The sequence below is a fragment of the Tripterygium wilfordii genome, chromosome 22 (assembly GCF_013401445.1).
Source record: "Tripterygium wilfordii isolate XIE 37 chromosome 22, ASM1340144v1, whole genome shotgun sequence".
Lineage (NCBI taxonomy): Eukaryota > Viridiplantae > Streptophyta > Magnoliopsida > Celastrales > Celastraceae > Tripterygium > Tripterygium wilfordii.
In genome coordinates, this window is record NC_052253.1 from 11,760,513 (window position 1) to 11,787,728 (window position 27,216).

The window sequence follows — 27,216 nt, forward strand, 5'->3', positions numbered from 1 at the left end:
TAGAACTGTTTGGGTTTTTGTGTGCTTTTTTTTTTGCTTTTGGAATTTTGATAATTGGTTTTTATTTATTTATTTATTTTAGGTTTCTTTTTTACTTTTTTGTCTCTCTCTTTTTTTTTTCTCTTGTTTTCAAAATCTGTTATGATGTTGAAAGTAGTTAACCTGGAAGTTTTATTTTTTTCTTTCTTTTTCTTCTTTCAAGATATACTTGACTTTGATTGGTTCAGTTCAGTGTGGCTTGATATGGTTTAGGCAAGAGTGATTCCTTGCATGATAAAATTGAGAATCATTCTTTCAGCCAATACAACTGTTTTGCTTTTTGTGTTTTCTTTTTTTTTGCTTTTGCCATTTTGATAATTGTGTTTATTAAGAGGCTAGCCCCATGGACGAGAAAAAGGTCAACAACCTAGGAAATGCTAATCCCTGAACTATTAGACTGAAATAAGTTCTGGATGTAATTCCTTCATTATACTCGTTCCAGGAATGAAATCACTCAACCAACGGGAAGAGGTATGGAACTCGGTTTCTTCACTATTTTTATTCTTAGCTTTTATTTCACATTTTTCTATCATTATTTGTTATCTAAAAACAAACCCTTAATCATAGAGATTACAGATCAAATCTGGCTCTTCTATCCTTCACAATGGTTCGAAAATGGCGGATCGGAAGGGGAGGAATTCATCTCTTCTCAACTTCTTCACAACGGTCCATATTTCATTAACGGCTCGTCTTCCTAAAACCATTTTCACAATCTTTTTTTTAAAAAATTTTATTATATTTATGTGATTTTAGTTGTTTGGGGTGACTTTCTAGGTTTATATTTTTAGTATTTGTTGCTTAACTTGCAACTTTTTCCTTCTTGAAATTTAGCGGCTTGGTTTTGAGCGATTCATGCAATGTGGAATAATTTTGTTATTACGTTTCTGTTTAATTAACTTTTTTTAGATCATGAGGGAAACACTGAACTGCTTGTCACACCTTGATCATGTGGACACTGAAAAACAGGTATGGGTATATCTAGGATTCTATAACTTATTTTCCTGTGCATTTTATCAACAGTTCATTGCAATCCCTCATTCAGGAGTTTTTTTTTTTTTTTTGATTAACGTGGGTGTCCGGGCTAGTTTACGCGCACCTCGACTAATCCCACGGGCCCTGAAGTTAACGACCATGTAAACCTCCTGTGGCCCTTTGGAGGCTCGAACCGTGGACCTGTCAGTGATCATTCAGGAGAGTTTTGATAAGTATCTGTGTGGGTCATGCTTTCTGAATGAGGACTCAACTTTACGGCTGTTATTGATGGGTGATTGTAATTGTGTTACTTTTTTTTAAGAGTTTGATATGCATATGACTATATGAGCCATGGGGTGGCCCGTGATTAGTCTTTGACGCTTTATGCCGTCTTTTGCAAGCGGATTGATCTTCTGTAGAGAGCACTGTGGGCCTGTGGCTAATAACTGGAAAGTCCAGGAGCACATACAGAAATAGATATTATGTTTAAGTAGGAGATTGAGAGATAAGAGTTCTTTGCTCTTTTTACTACTCTGACAGTTGACTACTTTATTTTTCCCTTCAACTAACTTTATTGTGTTTTTTGTTCTTGCTATCTCACAGATGATGAAGAAATTAAGTAAACGACTTAGTGAGGATTGGACATGGAACACCTTAAACAATTTTTGCTGGGTAATAAGATCTATATCTGGGTCCATGATGGAGGAACAGGTATGCAATTCTTTCGAGTTCGGTTATGCTTTGATCCCAAGTTGCTTCTCTGCTTCCTAGAATAATATAAAATGGATTTTTTGTTGCCGTAGATTGTCCTAGTTCGCTCTTACTTTTGTCCTAGTTCTGCTTATAAAAGAGTGAGCTTCGTTGCTTCCCATTACTTTTGTGTATATGTAATAACAGATAGATAGTTATACATATTTGAATCTCTTGCTTCTCATACAGACATAGTTCTAAGTTTGAAAAGGTACAATGGCTAAATGTAGCCAAACAATCAGGATGGGAGTAAACCATTACCAGCTGGAAATAGATGTTTCTATTAGCCTATCTCCCCAATCTCTTAGGAAGATATCTAGTACTTATTTACTAAAGTGGAGTTTTTTGGGGCCTTCTCCCGGCGAGTTCCGTCCCTTTGCTCTACTCATGCACCTTTTCAGTTTCTTACTCCTATTGATAATCAAACAGAAAAATCCATTAGAAATAAACCCAAACATACTTTTGTCCTTTTTATGGTATTCTGCACACATCCTCTTCTCTTTCTTCTGTCTGCCTCTTCTTCTTCTTATTCACGGGTGATTGGGGTTTCTTCTGCGTGTTGTCTGCACTGTGCCCATGGAAAAACCGTTCCTCAGGTAGGAACGCGATACGGGTATTTGGCGTGGTTGATCAATTATTTTCGATTGATCTTCGAGGATACTGGTTGTCTCAAAGCCAAATGGAAGATCAACGGCTACAGTTGGTGACAATCCGCCCACTGTCCGATTGCGAAGCCCTGCTCTCGAATCGGCTCCAAATCGACGACCTGTATTCCAGGTTCTTGCTTTTGGACTCATAGTAGCCCTCGGGTTGCTGCAGACGTTAATTTTCGGGTTTGATGGTTATAGTTAACTTCCAAATTCATTAAGAGTGATGAGAGGGAAGATGGGATGGGGCATATTTTCGATTGCTTGCAGTTCTTGGTGACTCAACTCTCTCAAGTTCAAGGTTTGTTTTCACTTCTATTGGCATAAAGAGGTTTTGGTGTCTTCATATATAATGTTGGGGTTTTCATTTGCTAGGGTTTTAATTGTTGTGTGTTCCCCTCTCTGTTCTAAGCTTTTGTATGGTTTAGGTAGTTTTTTATTTCTCTGCCTATGTTGATTAATCTCTGTGTTGATTTTGATGATTTACATGCAAAATTGGAAGTTCCAAATTACACACTCCGGGGTTACAGGGGGAGGTAATCATTTTTCTTAGTTTTTATCATTAATTGATGGTTGAAATGTTGTTTTTTCTCCGTTTATCACATGGGTAATTGGGGTTTTCACCTATTGCACCTGCTATTCTTATGTTTCCATCTTCTTCGGTCCTGTTGTGTAATTCCATTTTTTTATGTGCCATGATTGCATATGTAATTACATTTTTTTCCTTTCTTTCCAGGTATGGCTTGATGTGCATACATTTCTTACAGCTGCATAGACCTGTAATCCTCCCATGCTTACAGGTATATATTTCTGCTTTGCTTCCAACTGTGAAGTAGTGAGGTCTGCATAGGTGTTGTAGTACTTTCGACATCCCATATCCATCATTTATTTGTAACTACAATGTTCATTAACTGAGCAATTGCTGATAGAAACAAGTGTCAACAGCTTATTAAGTTTACAAAAGGCATGAAAAGAACATCTTCTTGGACCGAATTTCTGATTCGACATGTGTTAGAGGATGGGGAAAATATCTGGGAGTACATTGTCCCTCCTTTTTTTTCTATCTTTAAAAGTCCAATGTTTTTTTCCCACTATATTGTGAGCTTCTAAGGCATTGTTGATTAGTGATAATTGCTTTTTGTTGAAATCCAGTGGCCGTGGCTGTGGCCGGAGCCGGAGAAGAAGATTATGGATGGGAAGGCAGGACATGGTTTCAAATGGCAGAAAATTATGGATGGGGGAAGGGAAATTATGGGAATGGTTTAGAGAAGGCTATCCCTTCTTGCTACTTCAAGGATATGTTGTCAGTCACCGAGCTTGATGTGAGATCCCATTCTACTGTTGCTCTTTTTGTTTATAGGTTTTGGCATCCCTACTCTGGGTTATTTATCTGTGCTTATCAACCCGGTTATATCTTTTACTCTGATGTCAACGCTTTATTATTTCTTTCTATAGGTTCTCAAATTAAAATCTGTACATTGTGTTTTCTTTGCAGGGCTTTCGCGGCCAACTGCTATGCCACCTATTACAGAAGATCAATTCATTTTTTTAGGCAAATATGAAGCTATGGGATTTTCTAGTACTGTGAGTGTATAAGATTTTGATAATCCCACTAACCTTCTATTTGTATATTCTAGGAAGATGATTCACATATCACTACATAAATCTTTAAACTTGCCCCTCACTAATCTCTTTTACATGTCTTCACTTTTAGGACAAAATTTTCTTTTGATTTGTTTATCAAAGAAGCAGGTGCTTAGCTAAGACAATGGACTTCTAAGGTATTCCGTTGACTCTCCCTGAATCACATTGTTTACTTAAGAAATAAACAGCTGCCTTTTCAATTAGTTGTTTCAGTTCCTCTAGCATGTTGTCTTTCACAGAATTCCACTACCGACAAAAGAAGCCTTACTACAGACAAAGGCTTTGGTGCGTGCATCTCCTTTCCTTCACGGGTTAATTCGTCTGCAGATTATCGGTGGTGTCACCGATCTTCAGATCCAGAGTTTTTAAAAGCCGAAGAAGTGAGATAATGAACACTTGGTGAGTTTTATGGCTTTGATAAGACCAATTTTCTTCCACATGGCTCTCTCTCTAGGGTTTTAGGGGTTAAAATTTTTTTTGGGCTTTATGTATGGCAAGTTTTTTTTTTTTTTTTTTTTTTTCTTGTTTATGCGTGTGATCAATTTCTAATGTTGTGATATATCTCAGCTTCATTTTTTTCAGCAGTTGGTGTGCTTTTCTTCTTCTTCATCCTGTAACTTTGCTTTGTCCTTCCAAGTGAGTTTAGGTTTCTTTAGGATTCTATTTGCTTGAGTTCTGAGCACTTTTACCATATGGTGAGTCCCTACAAACTCGGTGATGCGTTACTGTTGATTAATCTTTGTGTTGATCTTGATAATTTGCATGCTATTCTCTCTGTTCTTCAAATTGTGGTTGGATAGGACTAAGAGGAAATCGTTGCTTGCTGTCCTAGACAAGATAAAAGATAGTAAGATTTCAATTCTCCAAATATGGGTTTTGTCAATTTGTTTATGTATTTTCTTCCAGACAAGCGGTATGTAATGGATTTTATCTGCTAGCAGAGCTTATGCTTTTGACATTTTTAATTTCTGCGTATAAGATTGCTTTCATGGTTTGGGTGAGACAAAGTTGGCTAATTTGTTTTAACTCTGGCTCTGCCAAACAAACGATCCCCAATCTCAATTGCTTCTTTGCCCCCTCCTCTTCCTTAACAACAAAAAAATCTTACCTGTGTTTGGGTTTATTAATTTTCTTATTTCTGCTGTTTTCGTTGTAGCTGACGCATTTAATTTGTGAAGGCGAAAGGGGAGGTTTGTGGTTCTTGATATTATTCCATTTCTTATGACTTAGAGACACAATGTTTTAAGCAGCTTAAGTTTTCCCATGTTAACTTATTCAATCTATGTTTTTCCATGTTAACTTATTCCATTGCTTATGACGTTATGAGGTTTCTTACTTTCTGTAACTCTCCCCAGGTAAATATGCAATACTCTGAGCCCGGTATGGTTTCTTCTTGCTCAAGAAGACATGATCGGCCATGTAGGACACACTTCCTCTAGGTAAATTTACGGCGCTTAACATCCTACTTCATTCAATTCTTATACTGCTATGCAATGCAATCCAAAATTGTACCGATTGTGTTTGAATTTCAATTTTTTGTGTTCATTAATTGTTTTGGATCTTCGATACTGAGTTTCTGCTTCTGATTTTGTGATTTTTGGTTTGGTAAAATTTTTAGAGTCTTGGAGCAGCTATACCGACAGATGACTGCAACACAATTTAGGGTTTTCTTCTCTTCTAAGGTTGGAGTTTCTCCCGCATCATCCTCTGTTTTTTGTTATTTCTTAGCTTTTATTTTTCAAAGTTTCCTCTTATGAATCATAACATTATCTCCTTCTCATGTACATGTCTTTATAGTTGTTGTTGTTTGTGGTGCATAGGTTCTCTGATTCCTCTACCAGATAAGTGCCCAAAACTGTCATATTGCCTACTTAATTGGATTTTGATGCTATTCCTGGGGGAGTTTTGTTTTATTTTGTATTTCATTTGATGGGTTTCTTCTCTGGTTCTTATATTCTAGCTACGTCCTGGATGCCATGAGGGATATCAATGAGACAAATGTGACATTTGGCGATACATCATCGTCCTCAAAGTAAGCTCTAATGCTATAGCCTAAAAAAGGACCTTATGTTTTATAGTTGTCTGATTCTATTTATCTTCTGGAAATTATATGAGAATTGAATAGGTTGATTCTTACTTCTTAGTTCCAAAAAAACCCAAAGGTGGGTCATATGAGTTAGTTACATTGCTGTTTCATATCCATGAAGATTAAATTCGAGGAAAATGCATTTTCAATTTTAAATTTTTTGCACCTCATGTAGAAACGCTCTTTTAAACTAATTTAGGAATGTTAAATAATTGTGTCTGTATAATGCCCATTCTATGTGCTGTAAAAGTCATGTTAGATATGATTCCTAATAATCGAATTACTCATTGTTTTCTTTTTAAAAAGTAAGGAGACTCATGGCTATACTACGCGATAGCACAAGGACTGTCTGGAGGTTTGGGCGACTTTGAGGGATTAGTTACGCAATAATCAACTATATATATATATTTAATTTTCTTTCTTTAAGCTTCGCTTTATGATTATTGAAATTGATTTGTGATTTTATCGGTTATTTGTTGGGATTTGTCTGTGGATGTTAGATGTTCGTATTATTAAACGGATGGTCAGTGCTAAGCGTTACTTTTTTTTAAATGTTGAACACTATTATAATTAAAATTATAATATGCTTTGTTCATTTCACTGAGGTTAAATATGATCATTCAATAATTCCGAAAATTATTGCAGATTGATTGAGTAGCATAATCATTCAATTAGATTACTTTCATTTTATTATTTAATATGATTTAGTTGTATTCTCTGGCCATAAATTATAATACCCGCCGCAATGCGATAGTAAAGTTTGTAACGAGCAGGTACGCACCTAGTTTGATACTTATAATCAGATTGGGATGCATGGATGCTTTTTCTTTTTAACTTATTTGTTTTGGTGAAAAAGAAGAATGTGCATGGTCATCTTAACAACACCCGATTTTTCATAGCGTGCTTTCTAAGTCTCTCACTGAATTTGTTGTTGCTTTAGATAAATTACCTGGAGGACTTGTGTCTTTTTTGGAGTTCTTATATCTTTGTGTTCTAAGTCTCTCACTGAATTTGTTGTTGCTTTAGATAAATTACCTGGAGGACGTGTCTTTTTTGCAGTTCTTATATCTTTGTTTTCTAATCAATTACATTATGGTTTTGATGTTCTAAGAATGTTAATTTTCAATTCGAGTGGTAAGGACTTGGCTATTTCGCATTTAACATTGGTAGACACTGGAATCATGTGAGGCAGTCTTATTATAAATATAACTCACAAAGTAAAGGAGAAGCGATAAAAACGATTCTAATCATGCCTACTGCCTCTCTCTCTCTGGCTGTATGTTAATGATTAATGTCCATATGATTAATGTCATCGATTTGAATTTTATTTAAAAAAAAATGCATAACCAAATCCATAATAACAGCAATTAATCTATGGCCTAACTAATTAACGTAAAGAATATGTTGATCATTTATCCCAAAAGGCTTACAAATAATTACATACATAAGGTGGAACTTAAGTAAATTAGAAAATAAGTAATTAGCAAAACCACATATAATTAATTTTATAAATGACAATTAAGCTATGTACATATTGAAGAAAAATGATTTTTTCAATCTCTTATTGTAACAAAATTATATTGATTATTTATATCATATAAATCCGCAAATAATTTCATATTTAGTGTGAAACTTAAGTGAAATAAGAAATAAAAGAATTAAAAAATTTATCAGATATTTTTTTTTTCAAAATATATGTTACAATTGTTAATTTTATCGATATTTTATTATGTGCTATGCCAAGGAACTGCATGTAGAAATAATTTATAAATTGCTGCTTTTTCATTATTTGAATAATATATATGTTGCTAAAATTTAAATTTTTTAATGTTTTAATATAATATTACTTCACACCATGTGTCGTTTATGAAATTGATTTTTCCTTCTCCCCATTTGTTTTTTAAATTTATTTGGAAGATTATTCATAATTTGGGATTTGATTGGTAATTAATTTATATTTGGAATCTTTTTCTCATTGTGTTTGATTGAACTTTTACTAAGAACTAATGTTTGTTTATGGCTTTGGACTGTATTGGTTATTATTTTGTGTTTTTATGTTTTTGTTGCGGATTTTGAATGTGGGGTTTTCTCCTTATTTTGTGGATTATCTTAATCATTGAGGTTTTCATTGAATTGTTATTTTGGGCTAATTTCTCTTATGGTTGCGAAGTTAAATTGTTGATTTTTTTTTTCGTATTACTTTTTGAAATTTCTTTGTAGTTGTCATCGATTTGAATTTGATATATTTACATAGTTCAAGAAACCACTGGTCTTAATTAGTATGGTAAACAGAACATGTTGATCATTTATCCCAAAAGGCTTACAAATAATTTCATATATAAGGTGGAACTTAAGTAAATTAGGAAATAAATAATTAGCAAAACCACATATAATTAATTTTATTATGACAATTAAACTATGTACATATTGAAGAAAAATGATTTCGATCTCTTATAATAACAAAGTTATATTGATTAATTATATCATATCAAACTGCAAATAATTTCGTATTTAGTGCGGAACTTAAGTAAAATAAGAAATAAAATAATTAAAAAAATTTCACTTCATCTTTCTCTTGTGGATTCGTATTGTCTTCCTCTTCTTGGGTTTTTTCATTGAATCTTTATGCTGTGAGTTTTTCCCCTATTATTTGTTGCAATTTTTTATAGTTGTGATAAATTTGAATTTGATTTAGGATTCACCTTTCACTGGTAGATGTTTATTGTCTTCCTCCTTAAGTTTTCCACTGAATCTTTATGTTGATTTGCGGATTTTTGGATTGAATTTTTATTTTCAAGTATTTTGTTTATTTTGTTTTGGATTTTGCTTCATCCATTGATTTTTTTATGTTGATTTGCATTGTCCATTATTCATTGGGATTTAGTTTTGGTTTAAGGTTTTTTTTTTTTTCAAATTTTCCCATTTTTAACATACTTTGACATGCTCAAACCGGGTTTGAGCACTCTTTGTTAAAAAAATAAGTAAGTTCAAGTTCGTTCATAGTTGGCAAATGTCGAAACGAGTGCAAGTTAATTTAAGCTATTGTCTTCTTTGGATAAAGGATTGCACGATTTTGTCCACAATAAAAAACACATAAGATGTTTAAGAGTTAGGACCAAATTTACAAGTCACTCTCCTTCTCACTTGTGAGTTTGGAGAATTTGTGGCATACACAATAACATGCATGTTTGAAGTTGGGCCTAAATTTATAAGTTACTCATTGCCTTAACCAAGCCCTTTATGAGTTGAAACCTTAGATTATCTTTTTTTTTTGGAAAATTTTATTATCTTTATGTGATTTTAGTTGTTTGGGGTGACTTTCTGGGTTTATAATTTTAGTATTTGTTGCTTAACTTGCAACTTTTTTCTTCTTGAAATTTGACGTTTGAAATTTAGCAGCTTGGTTTTGAGCGAGCCATGCAATGTGGAATAATTTTGTTATTTCGTTTCTGTTTAATTAACTTTTTTTAGATCATGAAGGAAACACTGAACTACTTGTCACACCTTGATCGTGTGGACACTGAAAAACAGGTATGGGTATATCTAGGATTCTATGACTTATTTTCCTGTGCATTTTATCAACAGTTCAATGCAATCCCTCATTCAGGAGAGTTTTGATAAGTATTTGTGTGGGTTATGCTTTCTGAATGAGGACTCAACTTTACGGCTGTTATTGATGGGTGATTGTAAGTGTGTTGCTTTTTTAAGAGTTTGATATGCATATGAGCCATGGGGTGGCCTGTGATTAGTCTTTGATGCTTTATGCCTTCTTTTGCAAGTGGATTGATCTTCCGTAGAAAGCACTGTGGCTGATAACTGGAAAGTCCAGGAGCACATACAGAAATAGATATTATGTTTAAGTAGGAGATGGAGGGATAAGAGTATTTTGCTCTTTTTATTACTCTTGACAGTTGACTACTTTATCTTTCCTTCAACTAACTTTATTGTGTTTTTTGTTCTTGCTATCTCACAGATGATGAAGAAATTAAGTACACAACTTAGTGGTTGGGATTGGACATGGAGCACCTTAAACACTTTTTGCTGGGTAATAAGATCTGTATCTGGGTCCGTGATGGAGGAACAGGTATGCAATTCTTTCGAGTTCGATTATGCTTTGATCCCAAGTTGCTTCTCTGCTGCCTAGAATAATATAAAATGGATTTTTAGTTGCCTGAGATTGGCACTAACATTCACCATTAAATTGGCACTATGTTGATTTTGCATAAAAACTAATGTGGATGGCAAGAAGAAAGAAAATCAACTTAATGCTCGACCAACGCTATGTCGTTTCACAGCCAAAGGGAAGAAGTTAGGGTAAAATACTGCACCAAGACAGCACAAACTGTCAGCTGAATGTATATGGGCATCAATTCAAATAATAGTGCCAGAAAGGATTCATATAAATATATAATCACTGCTAAATAGGTTGTGTTTTAAAGCCATTCCTTGACTGTCCATTGTCAGGAAAACCACTAATTCGTGTTTGATTACGACTTACAAACACTACTAATTAGAGAGGCTAAGAAATCAAATTTCTTTTAGGTGAAATCACTTTTAGGTGCTTTCACATTAACTGCAAGTATAAAATGAGGAATTAGGCAAATACAATTTTCAATTGGATGAATTTATCATTATTTGCTAATTTTAAAGTATACAGATACAATTTAATATAACATTTTACAAATTTTTTAGAGCAAAAAAATCAGTAATTTGGAATTTAAGATTACCCAACTTTTTGTATGATAGAAACGATCATTATTAAAAGTTTTTAATGTGCGGTGCTTCACAAAGTCATAGCTGGGCAACTACGATATCTTGAACATGAGCTCAAAAGATATTATCTTTTGAAATATGGAAGAGAAATTTAGTGTCTTCTTGACTAAAGTGATACTTAAAACCAGTAGGTGAAGAAGCATAATCAATCCTATAAAAAAGAAAGGAAAAAAAAACTCAAATAAATCACTCTAATTGGAATCAAAAGAACATAGGGAAGATGCTGTAATACAAAATCAACAACTTTGCTGCCCTTAAATTCATTCAAATTTGTTTCATAGAAGTAATGAAGCAGAGCACTGTAGATGATAACTGGGAAGTCCAGGAGCACGTTTTTTGTTATCAAGTATTATCGTAGAGTGATGATCGAGATCACCGGTTCGTCAATCCTATTTTCTGACAGCGACATCAACCTCTGGCTAGGAAGCACGGACACGGGACACGACAATTTCAAAATTTGTAGGACATGGACACAGCAAGGACACGCATACATACATACATACATACATATAGACACACACACACACACATACACATATATGGATTCTCTTTAAGATAACAAAAGCATGTAATGTATTACAACTACTAACTCTGTATGATATTGAAATTAGTGTCTTAAAATTAAATCTAAGTATGTTAGTATAGTATAATTTCTGTATATGTCCATTTGAGGTTGGTGTTGATAAGGAAGATTCCAGACTTGTGATTCAAACCTTACAGACTCTGTGTAACTTGTGTATTGTCTATTGCCGTGTCCGGGAAGTGTCCAAGCCGTGTCCATCTTCAAAAAAATTAAGAAAAAACAGGACACAGCTTGGACACGTGTCCGAGGCATGTCGGTGTCCGACACGGACACACCACCATTTTAGGAGTGTCCGTGCTTCCTAGACCTCTGGCTGCGGGCATACAAAAATGGATATTCTGTTTAAGTAGGAGATGGAGGGATAATAGAATTTGTTCTTTATACTACTCTTTGACTGTTGACTACTTTGTCTTTCCTTCAACTAAATTTATTGTGCTTTTGTTCTTGCCATCTCACAGATGCTGAAGAAATTAAGTAAGCAACTAAGTGGTGAGGATTGTACATGGAACACCTTAAACACTTTGTGCTGGGCAATAAGATCAATATCTGGGTCCATGATGGAGGAACGGGTATGCAATTCTTTTGAGTTTGATTATGCTTCTCTCCCAAGTTGCTTATCTGCTTCCTAGAATAATATAAAATGGCTTTTTAGTTGCCTAAGATTGTCCCAGTTCGCTCTTAATTGAGTCTTAGAGTCAAGATGTTATCCCAGCTGGTGTATTTCTAATATTCGTATATGAAGCTAAAATGAGAAGCCCAGACAAGTGTGCATGGCACATTGTTGAGCATGTTTGGTGGTGGTGGTTCCATCATACATGATTGTTATTCTTTGTTTCTTTCTGAACTACTTAATGGCATTTTTTTCCCTGTTTCATTGGCTTTCTGGATACTTGAAAGATGATAAGGGGAGGTGATCCAAAATCCATTTTTATAGAAAATGGATTTAGGGAATTTGAACTCAGAATCTTACTTCCGTTGGCTGGGCGGCCTATGGTTCACCATCCCATTTCTGCTTGTAAAAGAGTGAGCTTCTTTGCTTCCCATTACTTTTGTGTATATGTAATAACAGATAGATAGTTATACATTTTTGAATCTCTTGCTTCTTATACAGACATAGTTCTAAGGTTGAAAAAGGTACAAAAGGTAAATGTAGCCAAACAATCAGGATGAGAATAAAACATTACCAGCTGGAAATAGATGTTTCTTTTTTGAATTCGCAATCTCAAAAAAGTGAAAAAAATAATCTCTTAACTGCTAAGTTAAGGTGTGATTGCTAAAAAAGTTGTTTGATTCTCCTTTTAAAAAAAAAAGTATTCTCATTCATTTAGTATTTTTAAAACCTATATCGTAGTAATACTAGTTATAAAGTTTTTTTTTTAAAATGTACTTGGTTTTTTCCTTCCTTCTTTTCTTTTTTGGGGTTTGCTTCGGAAAAAGTATTTTGTTGGTATCATGTCTCCACTTCATAATTTAACTAGTGTAATACCCTGCGCTATGCTCAATATAGTTGTTCACCAGTTTCACATCAGGCGTTATAATTTCTATTGCTGCTGGTGAGTGTTGTAATTTTCAGCCGTAGAATTTTGATTTTCATGTAGTGAAATAGACCCTGTTAACAACATTAGGTGAGATGTTCAAAGCTCATTTTGATAAATCCGCTGCTTAAGGTGTTTTTGTTGTAAGAATAAAGTATGAAAATTAGTTAAAATATTACAATGAGTATTGGTATCATCGCAATGATATTGGTACAGTATTTGCTTCATTTTTTGAGTGTCACTTATATGTACAGAAAAGTTGAAAGCACTTGACAAGAAAATACCTGCTATAAGAATTAGTACTTTCACCATTTAGTTTAACAAATATAGAAATGAAATAAAAAACGTGAAATTATGTGGAATATAAACATTCATCGTAAGGATATATCACTCTCATGGAAGCCAAAAATTATTTGAGTTGTGCATATAATTTGCAGATATGACTTGGCTTTTAAAAAAAAAAAAACAACGTATAGTAGGCATCACAGTAGAAGGAGTCATCGCGTGTAACAGTTGAGACAAAGCAATGACTAAGTAGGAAAACATTTGGGGTAAATGATTTATACATAAGGATCATCAATATAAAATAATTGAATTAGAGGGTGAACTCACCTACAACATTTGTAAAAAACATACAAATTGATACCCTGCCCAAAACTAAGGCCATTTTATCCTGAAAACATGCACATCCACATCCACATAAAAATTCTATAACCCAAATTTAAAACAACCAATGAACTATTTGCATGCAAATTGAATTTTTTTTAAGAAAAGCAACCACTGGAACCTAGGGAACTAATTCAACATCTTAAATTGTAATTCATTGTTTACTATTAGTAAAAATTGTACTAAATTTCAAAACCTCTGGAAAAATCTCTCTGCAAGTTTCAAAGAAAGCTTCACAGAAATTCAGCAAGTCAACATGACATGAAATTGATTATAAGGAATGAAAGAGTACTTCACATTAAAAAGACAAAAACTTTTGTACACCAATAAGCTTGTTAAAAAAAAAAGGCTTTCAAGCTAAGACCAAAACTCCCGAAACTGAAAGGGTACAACTTAAAAGTTTCGGATGAAGAGCAACCAATTCAAATATTTAATCAACCTGAAAAGGGAATTTTCTTTTGGAAAGCGCCAAACAAATCACAACAACCACCTTGATTTAAGAGAGAACTGACAATGTAATAAGAGAGTGTCATAAGACAAACCTTGTGTTTATGCAGAATGAAATTACAGCAAAAGGAATGCGCCTGTCGCCTCTTTATATGTCAAGAGAAATACAACAAAGAAAGAATTAGTATGTCAAATCTTTAGTATTTCAGGAGGGGAAACAAAAGAGAGAGAAAGACTTACACTGCATACCTCAAATTGTTAGCCAATGAACTTGTGAATTGCCACCAGAGATGTTGCATAATACTTGAGGCACTGCTTTCAAAAAAGGTAGAACAAAAGCAAAAGGAGATTTGGTTCTTATACCACATTAGCATACTTCAAATTGCTCAGCAGTGGATGCAAATCATCCTTTTCTTTTATAGTGGAACGTCTAAGGCCATCTATACAATACCATAGGATGGAAGCTGAGAGAAAATGTACCCACACAAACAAATCGCCTACGTGGCTTCACAGAATTGTGGGTACACTTTCTCTCAGCTTCCATCCTATAGATATGTATGTACTTGTTATTCAAACCAATAATACTACAAGACTACAATAAAGTAGACTGGGCCATATGGGCCTTTATGACTCAATGAACATTGAACAACGCTCAATTGGGCTAGAAGATTAGGTTCTAAAGTTTTGGGCTAGGCTCAGCCAAAGATTAAGCCCTTTTTCAATAAGAAAGTGAAACGCGCTTTACTTGGGCTTTTTCGGCCCACTCTCCCAATATCAGGAGAGTGAGGAGAGTAGACGTTCATAGGGTTTACTGGCTGCTGAGTGCTGACTTATCGCTGTATATATATCACTGATACGCAGCCACGAGTTCCAGCTAGGGTTTCCTTTTCCTTCTGGTACTCTCGAACACTTGTCCACGGCCACCTTTTTTTTTTTTTCTTCCTTTAGTTCGATGTTCACGTATCAGTTTCTTGGTTTCTATCAGACGATTTCCTGTATTTTGATTTAATAGTTTGGTTTCTGTTTACAGGACAACTATCGGCGAGCGGGCTTGTTGGAAGGGCAAATATGAGGTACGTTTGTCTTTAGTTTCTGTTTGGTATTTTGTTCGTTCTCAATCTATGATTTACAAGTATGATAGAAATGGAGTATACCTCTTCAAAATTTGGAGGAATCTGATTGCCTCGCTAGGTGTGAATTATTGCAAATAAAAGTTACAGATGCGAATTCTCGGAAACCAATTTTGATCTGTCAAGGAAAGTTGAGTGTCTTTTGTGGAGATGTATTTCGATAACTCACTAATCCTTCTTCATGAACTTATCCATTAATAAACCTATTTTGATCTGTCATAGTTGAGGAGAATTAGCGTTTATAATATGCGTAAGTATCTCCTGTGATTGGTTTATTCTTGTTCTTAGATCAAATTTCTTGTGTTATGTGTTCTTAATAGTCTCTTGCCTGTTACGTTGCTAATGTTTTGATCGATTATGCTTTTGTCAAGATTCTTATTTGCGTATGTATGTTATGGATATATCATAGTAGTCTTGAAGGATCTTATGCTACATTGCCTCAGATTCTCTTTAATGGCTCGTAGTCTTTATCTTTGGTGGCAATGATTTGTTTTTGTTATAAACTCTCTTAAAATCTATTTCTGATTTTGCAGTAAGCTTCAGAGTGATGCCCTGAGAGAGGCTATATCAACCATTGTCAAGGAGTCCGCAGAGAAAAAGAGAAACTTTGTTCAGACTATTGAACTCCAGATTGGGTTGAAGAATTATGATCCCCAAAAGGATAAGCGTTTCAGTGGTTCTGTGAAGTTGCCGCATATTCCTCGTCCAAAAATGAAAGTATGCATGCTTGGAGATGCTCAGCATGTAGAAGAGGTAATTATGCCTCTCTATTTAGCTAAATTTCAAAAAATTTATTGGTGGAACTATATCATAGTGAATTTATCATCTACTAACAAACTAATTGCTTGCCTTAAAAACAAATTTGATTTCTTGATTTTTGAACCTTCCATTCCTTTTCAGGTAAAATGACCTGGCAAATGTAATTTTAGTAGCCGTTGCATCATCATAGTTTCTGTAGTTGTCAGTAACTTTTTTAGACAATTTGATTTTGTTTACATTGTGGTTCTTGACTGATGTACTGTTGTCGAAGTTGAATTATTGAACTATTCTTTATATTTGCTTACCTAAACTACACTAGTGAATTTGTCATCTACTAACAAATTAATCGATTGCCTTGCAATACAAATTTGATTTATTGATTTTTGAACCTTCCCCACATTTTCGGATAGAATGACTTGGCAAACTGTGTTTTATGTAGTCGTGCACCATCATAGTTTCTGTAGTTGTCATTAACTTTTTTAGACAATTTGATATTGGTTATATCGTGGTTCTCGATTAGTGACAAGTGTGCTGTTGTTGAAGTTGAATTATGTTTCAGTATTTTTGGCTGGATGTATACCCTTTGACAAGCATTTTTCAATTTGACATTTTTTAAATTGATATTTTCTTTGATAATGTATACAACTGGAAGATAATGGTTAGGATTTTGTTTGTAACAAATGCACTTGCTGTTAATTACATTTTCTTGTGATTTGTTTATTGTACCAGGCAGAGAAAATGGGGTTGGATTATATGGACGTGGAAGCATTGAAGAAGCTAAACAAGAATAAAAAACTTGTCAAGAAGCTTGCAAAGAAGTACCATGCCTTTTTGGCTTCAGAATCTGTCATTAAACAGATCCCTCGTCTTTTGGGGCCCGGTCTCAACAAGGCAGGCAAGTCATTCTGTTTGACCTTGTCTTTATGGTTATTAGTGGCCATTTAATGCCATTTTTTGATCAAATGATGATGTAAATATGCTTATCACTTCAGTTATATTTGGTCTGTTTGATATCAATTTGGATATAAGTGTATTGGCACGTTAATGATTATTTTTTCTTCATTTGTTTTTCACTTGTATTTGCAAAATTCCCTTGAGCCCCCTGGTGATATATTACTTTGTTTAGTTCAGCTTTTCACTCTTCATGTTTATACTTATTTGTTGCTGCTGATAGGTAGCTTTTTTTTACTCTTGTCAATTCAGGAAAGTTTCCTACACTTGTCAGTCATCAAGAGTCCCTTGAGTCTAAAGTTAACGAGACCAAGGCAACGGTGAAGTTCCAGTTGAAGAAGGTTCTCTGCATGGGAGTTGCTGTGGGAAATGTCTCAATGGAGGAGAAGCAGATATTTCAGAATGTGCAAATGAGTGTTAACTTCCTTGTTTCGTTGTTGAAGAAGAACTGGCAGAATGTGAGTTCTGATCACCCTTACAGATTTCCTTTGTTTCAACTACTTGGCACGAATCTATTTTTAAGTAAACTCTCATGGTTAATGCTATTTTTGCAAGAGCCGGTGAATCTACACTAAAGTTTGTGGCCTAGGGGGTTTCATTGATTTTCTCTTGTTTTTTTAGCAAGGCTTTTGTCATATATCCAACAGTCTGTGTGAATTGCTAGATTTAGGTTTGGCCTTTCAATGGTGTGCAGGGGCAGATTTTTTTTCCCTTCTGAATAGTTTATTTCTTTACTCGTTGATTTATACTGTGGAAGCTGGTCCAATTGTATCACCGTTCTGACATGTTTTTTTATTTGTTATAATCAGGTGAAGTGCTTGTACCTGAAGAGCACCATGGGCAGTCCTAACCGCATCTTTTGATTTTTAAACTATTATCTGTTGAAGTTGTGCAAGGAGAACTAGTGTGACAAAATACTTAAAAAAGTGTTTTATCAGAATGGCCATGTTTTCATTCTGTTTGACATGCACAATATTTTTGTTGGAATTTTTTTTTCGCATTCTAGTTTTGGACCTCAACTGGATCTTTTGGTATTATTGTTTTTGTCATTAATTTCTTTGTGCAATAGCTTCTATGTTCAGATTCGTTGTCATGCTGATGCTTTTGTAGGATCCCATAGTGTGTGCTACTGGCATCCATCGCATTTGTGGCCTTTTTCGGATGGCAGTGTTGGTATTGTCACTCAACTTTTGATGAATTTTGTTAACATAGTTTGTGCTACTGGCCATTTCTCGATGGCAATGGCTTGTTTTTCACCTGGCCTTCGTTGACCTCTGGTGCTTGATTCTTGCACAATACTGCAACAGTGCTAGTTTGCCGGTTGTAATTTGCTCTAGCTTGTCTTAGTGTATCCATTTTTCCTTTTTCTCTACCCGAAAGACTCACCTGTAGAAGGTAAATCTTTTATATTGCAGATTTTTATTCACCTAAATCATGAAATTACGAAAAAAAAGAATTAATCTCAGCTCTTAGACATTAACATGGAACTCCAGAATTAATTCAAAGCTCCACCAATACATAAAATTTAGAAGTTGAACGTAACCTCTTCTATCATTCGAGCAAGTCGTTTTAGTAAACTAATGGTCAGGTTAGGTTCGATAGATTTTTGAAAGGATCAAACCAAAGGAAACCTGGTGGGCTAATTTCAATCGGACTTTTCATAAGCCATTTTCACCGTCTCTTCTTCGCTCTGATAGATTTATGTCTTGAATATGCCGGAGTTGTAGTGTTATCTCATATTGAACACGTGATTCTTTATCAAAGGGCTCTTATCGTTCAAAAAGTATTGGAACGTTAACACTAGAAGCATGGTCAATCCGAAGAAAAGACTGACCAGAACATCAAACATTTTTCCTTATCAAGGCAAGCTAGTAATAGCCCTTTCTTGGCAGCACCTCCTCGTAGGGAACCACCAAGCTCAATCTCACTTAACAGTATTAATTTCTTGTCATTCAGAGAGTCAACCCACTCAACACCACCCTTGCTCTGCTGGTCGAGCAAAAGCCAGATTCAAGACGAGCTAAGAATGACTTCAGAATTTTGTTTCTATGGAAGAGCATCAAAGTTTGAGAGTGAGCTACAGATATAGCTAGCCAGTATTCAAGCAGCCAATCTAGAAATATATAAAAGAAATTTTTGATGAGGATGATGCAGAAGAGACTAAGAAAAACCCATCCCTGCAAAACCTAATTTGGTTGCAACCTAGCCATCACCATTTAGATGTTTGGAAAACTTCATCATGAATTACCTAAGTCAAAAATAAAGGTAACAAGACAACCACTTCCTCTTCTGTCAACAATACATATCAAGTGGAGCAGGCATTCTTCAAAACTCACATATCAGATCATCAATCTAAGTGCATACCAATATCAAGTTCAGAAAACAAAATTGACATATGGTCACCAATAAAAACACTCATTGTCATGAAAACAGCAGGAATGAGTTCTTCAAAACAGGAGAAGGAAACTGAGCATTTGTCCATGACAGAAATAATCAGCTCTCATCAGGTATTGGTGGCTCTTGTGTAAATTTGCTGGCTAGAATGAGCAGATATCATCCTAATAGAGCCCCTCGCCATCAGATCCTTAATCGCCCGACGTGCCAATGAACCACTTATCTGATAATGGGGAGAGAAAAACATAGGGCAATATGATTAATAGACCAAAAGAACCAGTTAGAAAGGCGAGAGGAGGCATAATGCAAACATAACTCAACATTAACATAGGACAATGTCAAATGGCAACATGAACGACTGCAATAGGCCTACGCATAACATATGATGGTTTGTTGATAAACATTGCATCTTAGCGAGAGAAAAGTATATATATACATATGCACCAATTTCATATTAAGTTACCTAGAATCTTGAACCAGGCAGAAACCCCCCACCAGTGACAAGTTTTAAGGTTTTTTGTCCTCCCAGAAAAAGTGGTTATTAAACCAGCAGTATTTGAGTGAGGTTGAGTAGAGAAAGCTAATATTAATAACCAATAGGTAAAATTAGTGGGAGCCAATAGAACAAGAAAAGTGGCCCATAGTGTAACCCAGCAAATATCTAATGATCTCATGTTCATCACTCAAAAGTAAAAAAAAAGAAAAATATATCAACAAACGAGTAAAAACATACAATATTCTGCAATAATTTCCTACAGTTTAAATGATGAGAGTACTAGCAGTGATGTAACTTACAACTATAGGTCTACAACTACCCAATAAAATTTCATGCGATCCAATGAATTTATCTCACTAGGAAAATGTAGCTGCAAAAGATGCACAAACGCTAGCACGCTAACGCCTGCCAATGAGTCTATGACAATTGACAACAAAGATTCAAGTTGAAGCTTCCTGCTCAGCAAAACTACATAGTGCAGTAAGCAAGGTTATGGTACTGAGCTTGGGAGCAAATTGTGATTTAATCGGCAAGTTAGCTCAACAAACAACAAAATTAAAATGACAAAAAAAAAAGGAAAGAGAAAATTCTCTACTGTCCTAGATGTGAATACTAATCTGTGCCTATATGACTACATGATATATAATGGTGTACAAGATTGAACAAAAAAATACTCTCTTTGATACAAGCTTATTCAACTGACAACTACCAACCACCTAGTGCCTTAGAGTTCTTCAAAACAGAGAATAATCATACAACATAACTGTAGTGGAAATTGCCGTATAGCTGGAGTGACACTGATGACCACTGATCAACAATCTCAAACCAAATGTTCAAATCTAGAAACCTTGGCAAAGGTTCCAATACTAACACCCAAAGAAGCTAACCGCCCAAGAGAATAGCTAAAATAAAGTAAACGAGCGGACAAAGAATATCAAGGGTCATACCCTCAATCTGTCAGACAATACAGATGGAGTGACGAGCTTGTACTTGGGAACCTCAACAAGGAGCTTGTCATAGGTCGCCTGATCGAACAAAATCATGTTGTTAACCTTCTCCTTTTGCTTTCCCTTGCTCCACTTCTGCGTATTGTCAAAAACAAAAGAAAATGTATATATCTCACGGATTACACCCATATACCATCAAAAGTTCATTAGAAAAAATAAAAAAGAGCCCCATATTACCTTCTTCTTCTGCTTCCCTCCACCGGACTTGGCGGGCTTGGAGGATGGAGGTGGAGCCTTATCCTTCTTCGGCGCCTACAACAACACAGAAAATAAGATATCGCAGCCGCTGAATATTACAACAGTATTCCTAGAACAACAATTATTTTCTTCTCGACACTGTTGCTTTCTAGGAAAATACAAAAAAAGAGGGAAAATATTAGAATAGAATTGGATTACCATTGTCGTTGCTCGATGAAACCGCTGGGTGGGACTGGAGGCTAAAGAGGTAGCTGCGGGGGATGAAGGTGGATTAGGTTTTGGAGAGAAGGAAAGATGACGAGGGATTTACTATTTAGCATTTAGAGGAAGCTAGGGTTTTGTTTTGGACCTGGTCATCTTGGGCCTGTTAAAGAAAGCCCACGTTAATGAAGGTCTTAATTGGATTAGTTCTGATGGGCCAGTTGGACTATGGGCTCGGGACTCCAGCAAACGAAAGAGAGTGCACAGCATCTTCCCATGGAGAAAGGAAGAAGAGAGATGGTGATCTCAGCTCTGCAATTCGCCTGCACCGATGATGTCTCTACAAATGTCGCCACAGCCGAGAGGTCTCTTCTGGTGTTTTTCCTATTTGATTTCCAATTCATGGGTTTTGTACGTAATGTAATTTTCCTCAACTCTGTATGCTCCCTCATCATTTATACCATGGTACTTGAATGGAGGATGCTGAGCATTGACTTCATATTGTTAGAATTAAAATTCGTCCTTTTTATGGGGAGAATCCGTTTACTCGATGAAGAAACTTTCTGTAATTTTTGGAATCAATTCTTTTTAATTGTGTTGGGTTTCGGTTCTTTGAATACTACGTTGATGCATCCTGTTAACACAGCAGCGTTTGTGCCCAATCCGATCATAGGAGGAGGATTATCAGCCACAATGTGCTCGTCCAAAATATGAATCTGTTACCTGGCATAAATCATTTCTGGTTGAGTAGGTGCTAGATGAATATAGCTTCAGATAATACTTTTGTAGACAAGGACACGAGCAAGGCACATTGAATTACAATTAGATTCTTTAGGTTTCAGATGGTATTCTTAGTTTCCTAGGTTGATATTGGAGTTCCAAAACACTAAACAATGTCGGCTATCCATGGACTTCCAAGTTCCAACTCCTGCCTTTCCATGGTGGTGTAATAATTATCTTTTTTTTCTTGTATTAATTATAATATGTTCTCTGTCATTAAGCTGGTGTTTCTTATCCATGTGACTGACGTGCATTTAGGGTATATGCTGTTAAACACTCATTGTTGGTATTTTAGTGAACTCATTTAAGGTTTATCATTTATGTTTTTAAGAACTGAATTTGGTATGGTTCTAAGAGGGGATCTTTCTGTGCTGGCTGGTTAGAGCTGCTTGTGAGAAGGGTGCCAACATCATTCTCATTCAGGTATGTGCTAGTGAGAAGTCCTTGTATATGTGCATTGAGGTGGATTTCTACTTTTTTCCCCTTGGGTTATCTTTTAGGAAGTTTTTTCTTTATCTGTTTTCATTTTCTCCCCTACTTTGAGCAGCTCCGGTCGTTAATTATGCGTGTCAATCATTCAAAAGAAAGATTTTCCTTATCCTTCGAGTCGTTTGTTTAGGATCCTATGTTTTCACGCAGGATTTGTTTGAGGGATATTACTTTTGTCAAGCACAAAGGGAGGATTTCTTCCATTGAGCTAAGCCTTATAAGGGTCATCCTACAATTCTGAGGTAGTCTAGGGAGATTATCTTATGGATGTCACTTGGCTAGCTGGTGTCCTTCAAACTGTATTAACTGATGTGCAAATGAAATAAGACAACATCGAACTCTATTTTTTCAACTTTGTATGTTGCATGCATGTACCCTGCAGGATGCAGCAGCTTGCAAAAGAGTTGGGCGTAGTGATACCAGTGAGTTTCTTTGAAGAGGCAAACAACGCTCATTACAATTCGACAGCAATAATTGATGCCAATGGTGAGGATCTTGGACTCTCTAGAAAATCTCATATCCCAGATGGTCCAGGTATATGGAAGGATGAATACTTGCCAGTTTGAATCGACTGTGCTCCAGGGTGTTTTTTGTGCATAAACATTACATACTTATTCTGGATTCAGGGTACCAGGCGAAGTTTTACTTTAATCCGGGAGACACTGGTTTCAAGGTTGGTGCTTAGCTTAAATATAGATGTTATGAGAATCTTGGATATACTTGTTCAAGATTTTTATCGGTTGAAAACTTACCAGATTATTGTTAAACAGGTTTTCCAAACTAAGTTTGCCAGAATTGGAGTTGGTAAGCTTCTTATTTTTGGATACAAATATCTATTCCTTTGATCTTTCTGGCCGTGCTTTTTCGACATATTTTCACGCATGTATTATACATGCTCATCCATTGACTGAGGGCATCCATGAAATAGTGTGCCTCAGAAATGTTCTTTTGCATTCAGAGGCTTCGTAGTAATAACTATTTGACTCTCTGGACACTGTTTTGTCTTTTTTACCCCCTTGTGTCAGCAATATGCCGGGATCAGTGGTTTCCAGAGGCAGCTCGAACTATGGTACTGCAAGGAGCGGAGATGTTGTTCTACCCTACTGCTATTGGTTCTGAACCTCAGGATGCAGGACTCGATTCTCGTGACCACTGGAAACAAGTAATGCAAGGGCATGCTGGAGCTAATTTGGTAAGTATAGATTGTCAGATTGACAATTATGTGTAGGCTATGGAATTGGAAAAGTTTATGTACTGCATATCCTGGTCTACATTTATTTGCTGATATTTAATGATGTGAACCTTCATTGTCCCCAAAGAGATTGTCCCTTCGCCTTTTATCTCTGGATTCTGACTGATATTGTTTACAGTAGAAAGCAAGGTCATTAAACTTGTTAAATAGTACCAAGGGTTCAGCTTCTCTATGTTTGTTCTTTTGACACAATTCTAGTCTTAAGACACTGGAAATTCATTGTTACGAAATGAACCCATTTGAGACAAACAACATACCTAATCAAATAGTGGGTTATTGGAAGATAACAAAGGCCGAGCACATGTCTGGCAATAGCATTTGATAGCTTGTATTGAATTGAATTGTCTATATACCCTTTGTATTTCTTCCACAGATTTTTATGTTCTGATATGGAAGTATGGAACAGTGGCAACACTAAAATTCCTATTTTCTTGTTTGACAAATTCAGGTACCTGTGGTGGTTTCAAACCTCATAGGAAGGGAAATAATTGTGACAGAACAAGGAAACAGTGACATCACATTCTACGGGAATTCCTTCATAGCAGGTATTTCCATGTTATTCATCATTTTGGCATGTCACTGAATCATCCTTACAGATTTGTACCTCAGGTAAATATGTATCAGCAGCATTGATGTAATGATTTTGATCAACATGGCCAACTGGGGAAATAGTGGCAGCTTCTGATGACAAGGAAGAAGCCGTTATTGTTGCAAAATTTGATCTGGATAAACTAAAATCTACGAGGCATGGTTGGGGGGGTTTTCCGTGACCGACGTCCGGATTTATACAAGGTCCCTTTGACATTAGATGGTGACAATCCCTCACTGTAATTCAGTGTAACACATCTTTTATTTCCTTTACTAGAATGAGGTAGTATGATATTTTTCACTATTGGAATTTATATATCTAAAAGATGAAGCCATCTACAACAATGAATTAATAAGTGATTCATATGCATTTGAAATGGAAGATCAGAAAACAACGTCTCTCCTTATCTCCTTTTTCAATTTAGTAGCATTTTTCTTTTCAGTAACGTAGATTGCAATTATTGTAGCTACAGCATGTTATAGTAATACATCGTTTTTTCTTATGTTGAAGTATCAGATTAGAACCAGACGACCAGACTTAGTAATGGAAATGCGGAGCTTCAGTGCAAATGCTTTGGGGGGAGTCCAAGTGTCTGGTAAATAGAGTTATTCCTCTCTAGAAATTTCTGTGTAGGAAAAATTTTGTTCAAGAATTCATCCCTGGCCAAAGCGGAATATGCTGAACAGAGCATTTGTATTATTTGATGGATTTTTGTTGTTTTGTTGTCTCTGATTTATCCTTTTCTGTTGGCTAGGTGGGCATCTCTGGTCAAACATGGACATGAGCCGCTTACTCCTGTATTTGCCAGAGATTGTTTGTTCAGCTGGCAAGTTTAAGGAGCAGAAATTTCTGGAAGAAAACTTCCATGGAATCACTGTATCATAGGTCATCTTCTGATCATTTTCTTGTTTATGCCAGCACAATGCATCGCTACACTGCTGAATCGATGCTCGTCACTGTCACAGGTAGATTAATTTGGATTTGGGACAATGATTAAGATCACCAATGATGTCTCCACTCTTTTAAAGATCCTGATTTGACTTGGTTACAGAGAGTAATCACTGCTTTGAAGTTGAATTTTTAAAAGTCTATCATGATATCATGTGCGTGTGATAGGTTATGTTAATCAAATTTGAGAATTCCTCGAAGGCCGAAGCCAGATCCGCCATATTGGAGCTATTGAATTCCTCTATCATCAAGAATTAAAACATATGTTCTGTGTAGTTGCAGGATACAGTATGGTTGACATGGTCAGATGATGAGCTATAGAGAAAATTGCCAGGCACAAAAGAACTACAAAGAAAGAAAGGTTATTGAATCATAGGTATATGGACTGCATCTCTATTTTCTTCCTGAAAATCCCTTTTTACGGTAGAAAAAACATTAGCAGAAAGTTTTCTTCAAATTACCTGCATGTGCATTTCTTTTTGAATGGTAAACACTCTGATACTGTCCTATCTTGGTATAATTTTCATGCACTCTGTTTCTTCATCATTGCTGTTCAATTTCTTCATCATCTTAATCTTCTATGAAGCTGTGGCCTTCATCATCAATGTCTTCTTCTTCTTCTTCTTCTTCTTCTTCTTCTTCTATAATTTCACTGTTTGGCTGAACAAATTGCAGCTTCAGGCGTCCATCTTCTCTACAAGCATGAAAGAACTCGGGAGTTGGAATCCTCATCTCCTTCAGAACAAACCTGCCATCTTCCCTGTAAGACTTGAAGCAAACCCAAGGCTTCCCACTCTCTCCAATACAAGAAATTGGAGGAGGAAATGCTGCTTTACTTGTCCTTGACCTCTTCAACTCTCCACTTAGATTCTCTGCTTTTGATTTCTTAGTAGTTCTCATGGCTTTCTCTTCTTGTTGTTCCTGGTGTCCATTAATCATGTCCTCTACATCATCAGAGCTTTCAAACCCAAGCCCTTCAGTGCATAGCTGCAGACTCTCATGATTCATGGATGAAAAATTCTCACTTTTCTTGTGATTGTATTGGGTCTTTTGGGTGCTTGAAAAAGCCTCCAAAGATAAGGTCTTGTTGTTGTTGAATTGTATGAACGAAATTGCCATTGAAGCAAGCAAGTGAAGAACAGAGATAAAGTTTGTTTGAGAAGATGAATTGATCATATTGTCATTAAAGTTAAGTCTATACAGGCTAGCTAAGCTACAAGTTTATATACATAGGAAACTTGTAAACTAACTAATTTACTAAAAATAGTAAATTACATTTAAGTTTGTTAATCTTTTATAACATATTCCAACACGTGAGACATGCAAGTTGCAGATTGTTATATGATGAACACCTGTTCGTGAGTTGGGAGTCAATAAAAGATGGCATGTGAAAGGAGGATGAATAGGAAGAAGAGTTAGACTTCTCTTTGAAATGAAGTTCACCGAAGATTTCAGTGAAGGAAGCCTGCTCTATCGGTTTGATTTGGTTCCATGAGGAGTAGGATTTTGGGTTATCTGGAGATGAAGGGTTTTCAAACATGTGTTGGATGCTTCCACAGGCAGCCATGGCTTTGGCTCTCTCTCCAGTAAGTTCTAGACAAAGCTTTCTAGAGAGGGAGGAAGTAAGGAAGAATCACGGGATTGCATGCTCACAGGGTTGAAAAAAATCAAGAGGGAGGTGCTGTTAATTGGGGGTACCTATTCGGTTGGAGTCGAATATGGATGAGACAATAAAGTTAGAGATCTCAGAAATAATCATACCAGAAATATCTCAGCAATGTGTGACATATATTCATTGGATGCGGTTACATCATAATAAAGAGTCCATTGAAAACCACATCCACATATGATTGGGATATTTTTGAGATGATTATCATTTA

General features: G+C 35.7%; 5 protein-coding genes across 24 annotated transcripts; 3 read left to right on the forward strand and 2 right to left on the reverse strand.

The window, feature by feature from the left end:
* The first annotated feature begins 865 nt into the window (after positions 1-865).
* LOC119991349 lies at positions 866-13,724 on the forward strand. 10 transcript variants are annotated; one of them, XR_005466224.1, is made up of 8 exons: positions 4,038-4,189; positions 4,292-4,747; positions 4,853-4,899; positions 5,209-5,242; positions 5,408-5,491; positions 5,671-5,734; positions 5,873-10,222; positions 11,953-13,724. XR_005466224.1 is itself a non-coding variant. In XM_038837711.1 (8 exons), exons 5-8 carry the CDS (start codon positions 9,613-9,615, stop codon positions 12,569-12,571), a joined length of 459 nt encoding a protein of 152 aa, XP_038693639.1. In that variant the 5' UTR covers positions 4,038-4,189; positions 4,292-5,491; positions 5,671-5,734; positions 5,873-6,084; positions 9,610-9,612; the 3' UTR covers positions 12,572-13,724. The 10 variants fall into 10 exon arrangements, 4 of the variants coding, with proteins under 4 accessions (XP_038693640.1, XP_038693639.1, XP_038693638.1 ...); XM_038837711.1 differs by having other exon boundaries at positions 4,292-5,491; positions 5,873-6,084; positions 9,610-9,669; ... (1 more) ...; positions 11,953-12,063; positions 12,392-13,724; XR_005466223.1 differs by having other exon boundaries at positions 4,292-4,899.
* Positions 13,725-14,929: 1,205 nt separating this feature from the next.
* Positions 14,930-18,075, forward strand: LOC119992328 (60S ribosomal protein L10a-1). Of its 2 annotated transcripts, XM_038839049.1 has the most exons (7): positions 14,930-15,038; positions 15,173-15,215; positions 15,806-16,025; positions 16,761-16,926; positions 17,235-17,440; positions 17,792-17,864; positions 17,910-18,075. In XM_038839049.1, the coding sequence occupies exons 2-6, from the start codon at positions 15,211-15,213 to the stop codon at positions 17,843-17,845; spliced, it is 651 nt and encodes a 216-aa protein (XP_038694977.1). In that variant the 5' UTR covers positions 14,930-15,038; positions 15,173-15,210; the 3' UTR covers positions 17,846-17,864; positions 17,910-18,075. The 2 variants fall into 2 exon arrangements, with proteins under 2 accessions (XP_038694977.1, XP_038694976.1); XM_038839048.1 differs by having other exon boundaries at positions 14,931-15,038; positions 17,792-18,075.
* A 1,167-nt stretch (positions 18,076-19,242) lies between these two features.
* Positions 19,243-21,417, reverse strand: LOC119991295 (40S ribosomal protein S25-like). The gene is made up of 4 exons (XM_038837629.1): positions 21,276-21,417; positions 21,057-21,131; positions 20,820-20,954; positions 19,243-19,599 (listed from the first exon to the last, which is right to left on the reverse strand). Exons 1-4 carry the CDS (start codon positions 21,276-21,278, stop codon positions 19,486-19,488), a joined length of 327 nt encoding a protein of 108 aa, XP_038693557.1. The 5' UTR covers positions 21,279-21,417; the 3' UTR covers positions 19,243-19,485.
* An 82-nt stretch (positions 21,418-21,499) lies between these two features.
* Positions 21,500-26,153, forward strand: LOC119991292 (N-carbamoylputrescine amidase-like). 10 transcript variants are annotated; one of them, XM_038837620.1, is made up of 12 exons: positions 21,500-21,643; positions 22,442-22,481; positions 22,930-23,081; positions 23,174-23,220; positions 23,318-23,351; positions 23,573-23,739; positions 24,248-24,344; positions 24,472-24,591; positions 24,899-24,983; positions 25,143-25,353; positions 25,613-25,712; positions 26,012-26,153. In XM_038837620.1, exons 1-8 carry the CDS (start codon positions 21,610-21,612, stop codon positions 24,567-24,569), a joined length of 669 nt encoding a protein of 222 aa, XP_038693548.1. In that variant the 5' UTR covers positions 21,500-21,609; the 3' UTR covers positions 24,570-24,591; positions 24,899-24,983; positions 25,143-25,353; positions 25,613-25,712; positions 26,012-26,153. The 10 variants fall into 10 exon arrangements, with proteins under 10 accessions (XP_038693548.1, XP_038693547.1, XP_038693550.1 ...); XM_038837619.1 differs by having other exon boundaries at positions 24,905-24,983; XM_038837617.1 differs by having other exon boundaries at positions 21,501-21,643; positions 24,472-24,610.
* LOC119991549 (protein FANTASTIC FOUR 3-like) lies at positions 25,736-27,204 on the reverse strand. The gene is made up of 2 exons (XM_038837895.1): positions 26,650-27,204; positions 25,736-26,549 (listed from the first exon to the last, which is right to left on the reverse strand). Exons 1-2 carry the CDS (start codon positions 26,901-26,903, stop codon positions 25,907-25,909), a joined length of 897 nt encoding a protein of 298 aa, XP_038693823.1. The 5' UTR covers positions 26,904-27,204; the 3' UTR covers positions 25,736-25,906.
* Positions 27,205-27,216: the final 12 nt, after the last annotated feature.

Coding starts and splice junctions, on each gene's coding strand:
- LOC119991349 (XM_038837712.1), top strand. CDS start 949: ATGAGGGAAACACTGAACTGCTTGTCACACCTTGATCATGTGGACACT. Junction 1,006..10,111: donor ATGTGGACACTGAAAAACAG/GTATGGGTATAT, acceptor GCTATCTCACAG/ATGATGAAGAAATTAAGTAC. Junction 12,064..12,391: donor GGTCCATGATGGAGGAACGG/GTATGCAATTCT, acceptor GATACTTGAAAG/ATGATAAGGGGAGGTGATCC.
- LOC119991295 (XM_038837629.1), bottom strand. Junction 20,955..21,056: donor GAGGGAAGCAGAAGAAGAAG/GTAATATGGGGC, acceptor GACAATACGCAG/AAGTGGAGCAAGGGAAAGCA. Junction 19,600..20,819: donor TATTGTCTGACAGATTGAGG/GTATGACCCTTG, acceptor CCCCATTATCAG/ATAAGTGGTTCATTGGCACG.
- LOC119992328 (XM_038839049.1), top strand. Junction 16,026..16,760: donor ATGCTCAGCATGTAGAAGAG/GTAATTATGCCT, acceptor TTATTGTACCAG/GCAGAGAAAATGGGGTTGGA. Junction 17,441..17,791: donor TGAAGAAGAACTGGCAGAAT/GTGAGTTCTGAT, acceptor TGTTATAATCAG/GTGAAGTGCTTGTACCTGAA.
- LOC119991292 (XM_038837620.1), top strand. CDS start 21,610: ATGATGTCTCTACAAATGTCGCCACAGCCGAGAG. Junction 23,740..24,247: donor GGCATGCTGGAGCTAATTTG/GTAAGTATAGAT, acceptor TGACAAATTCAG/GTACCTGTGGTGGTTTCAAA. Junction 24,345..24,471: donor CGGGAATTCCTTCATAGCAG/GTATTTCCATGT, acceptor CTGGGGAAATAG/TGGCAGCTTCTGATGACAAG.
- LOC119991549 (XM_038837895.1), bottom strand. CDS start 26,903: ATGGCTGCCTGTGGAAGCATCCAACACATGTTTGAAAACCCTTCATCT. Junction 26,550..26,649: donor CTGCAACTTGCATGTCTCAC/GTGTTGGAATAT, acceptor ATAAACTTGTAG/CTTAGCTAGCCTGTATAGAC.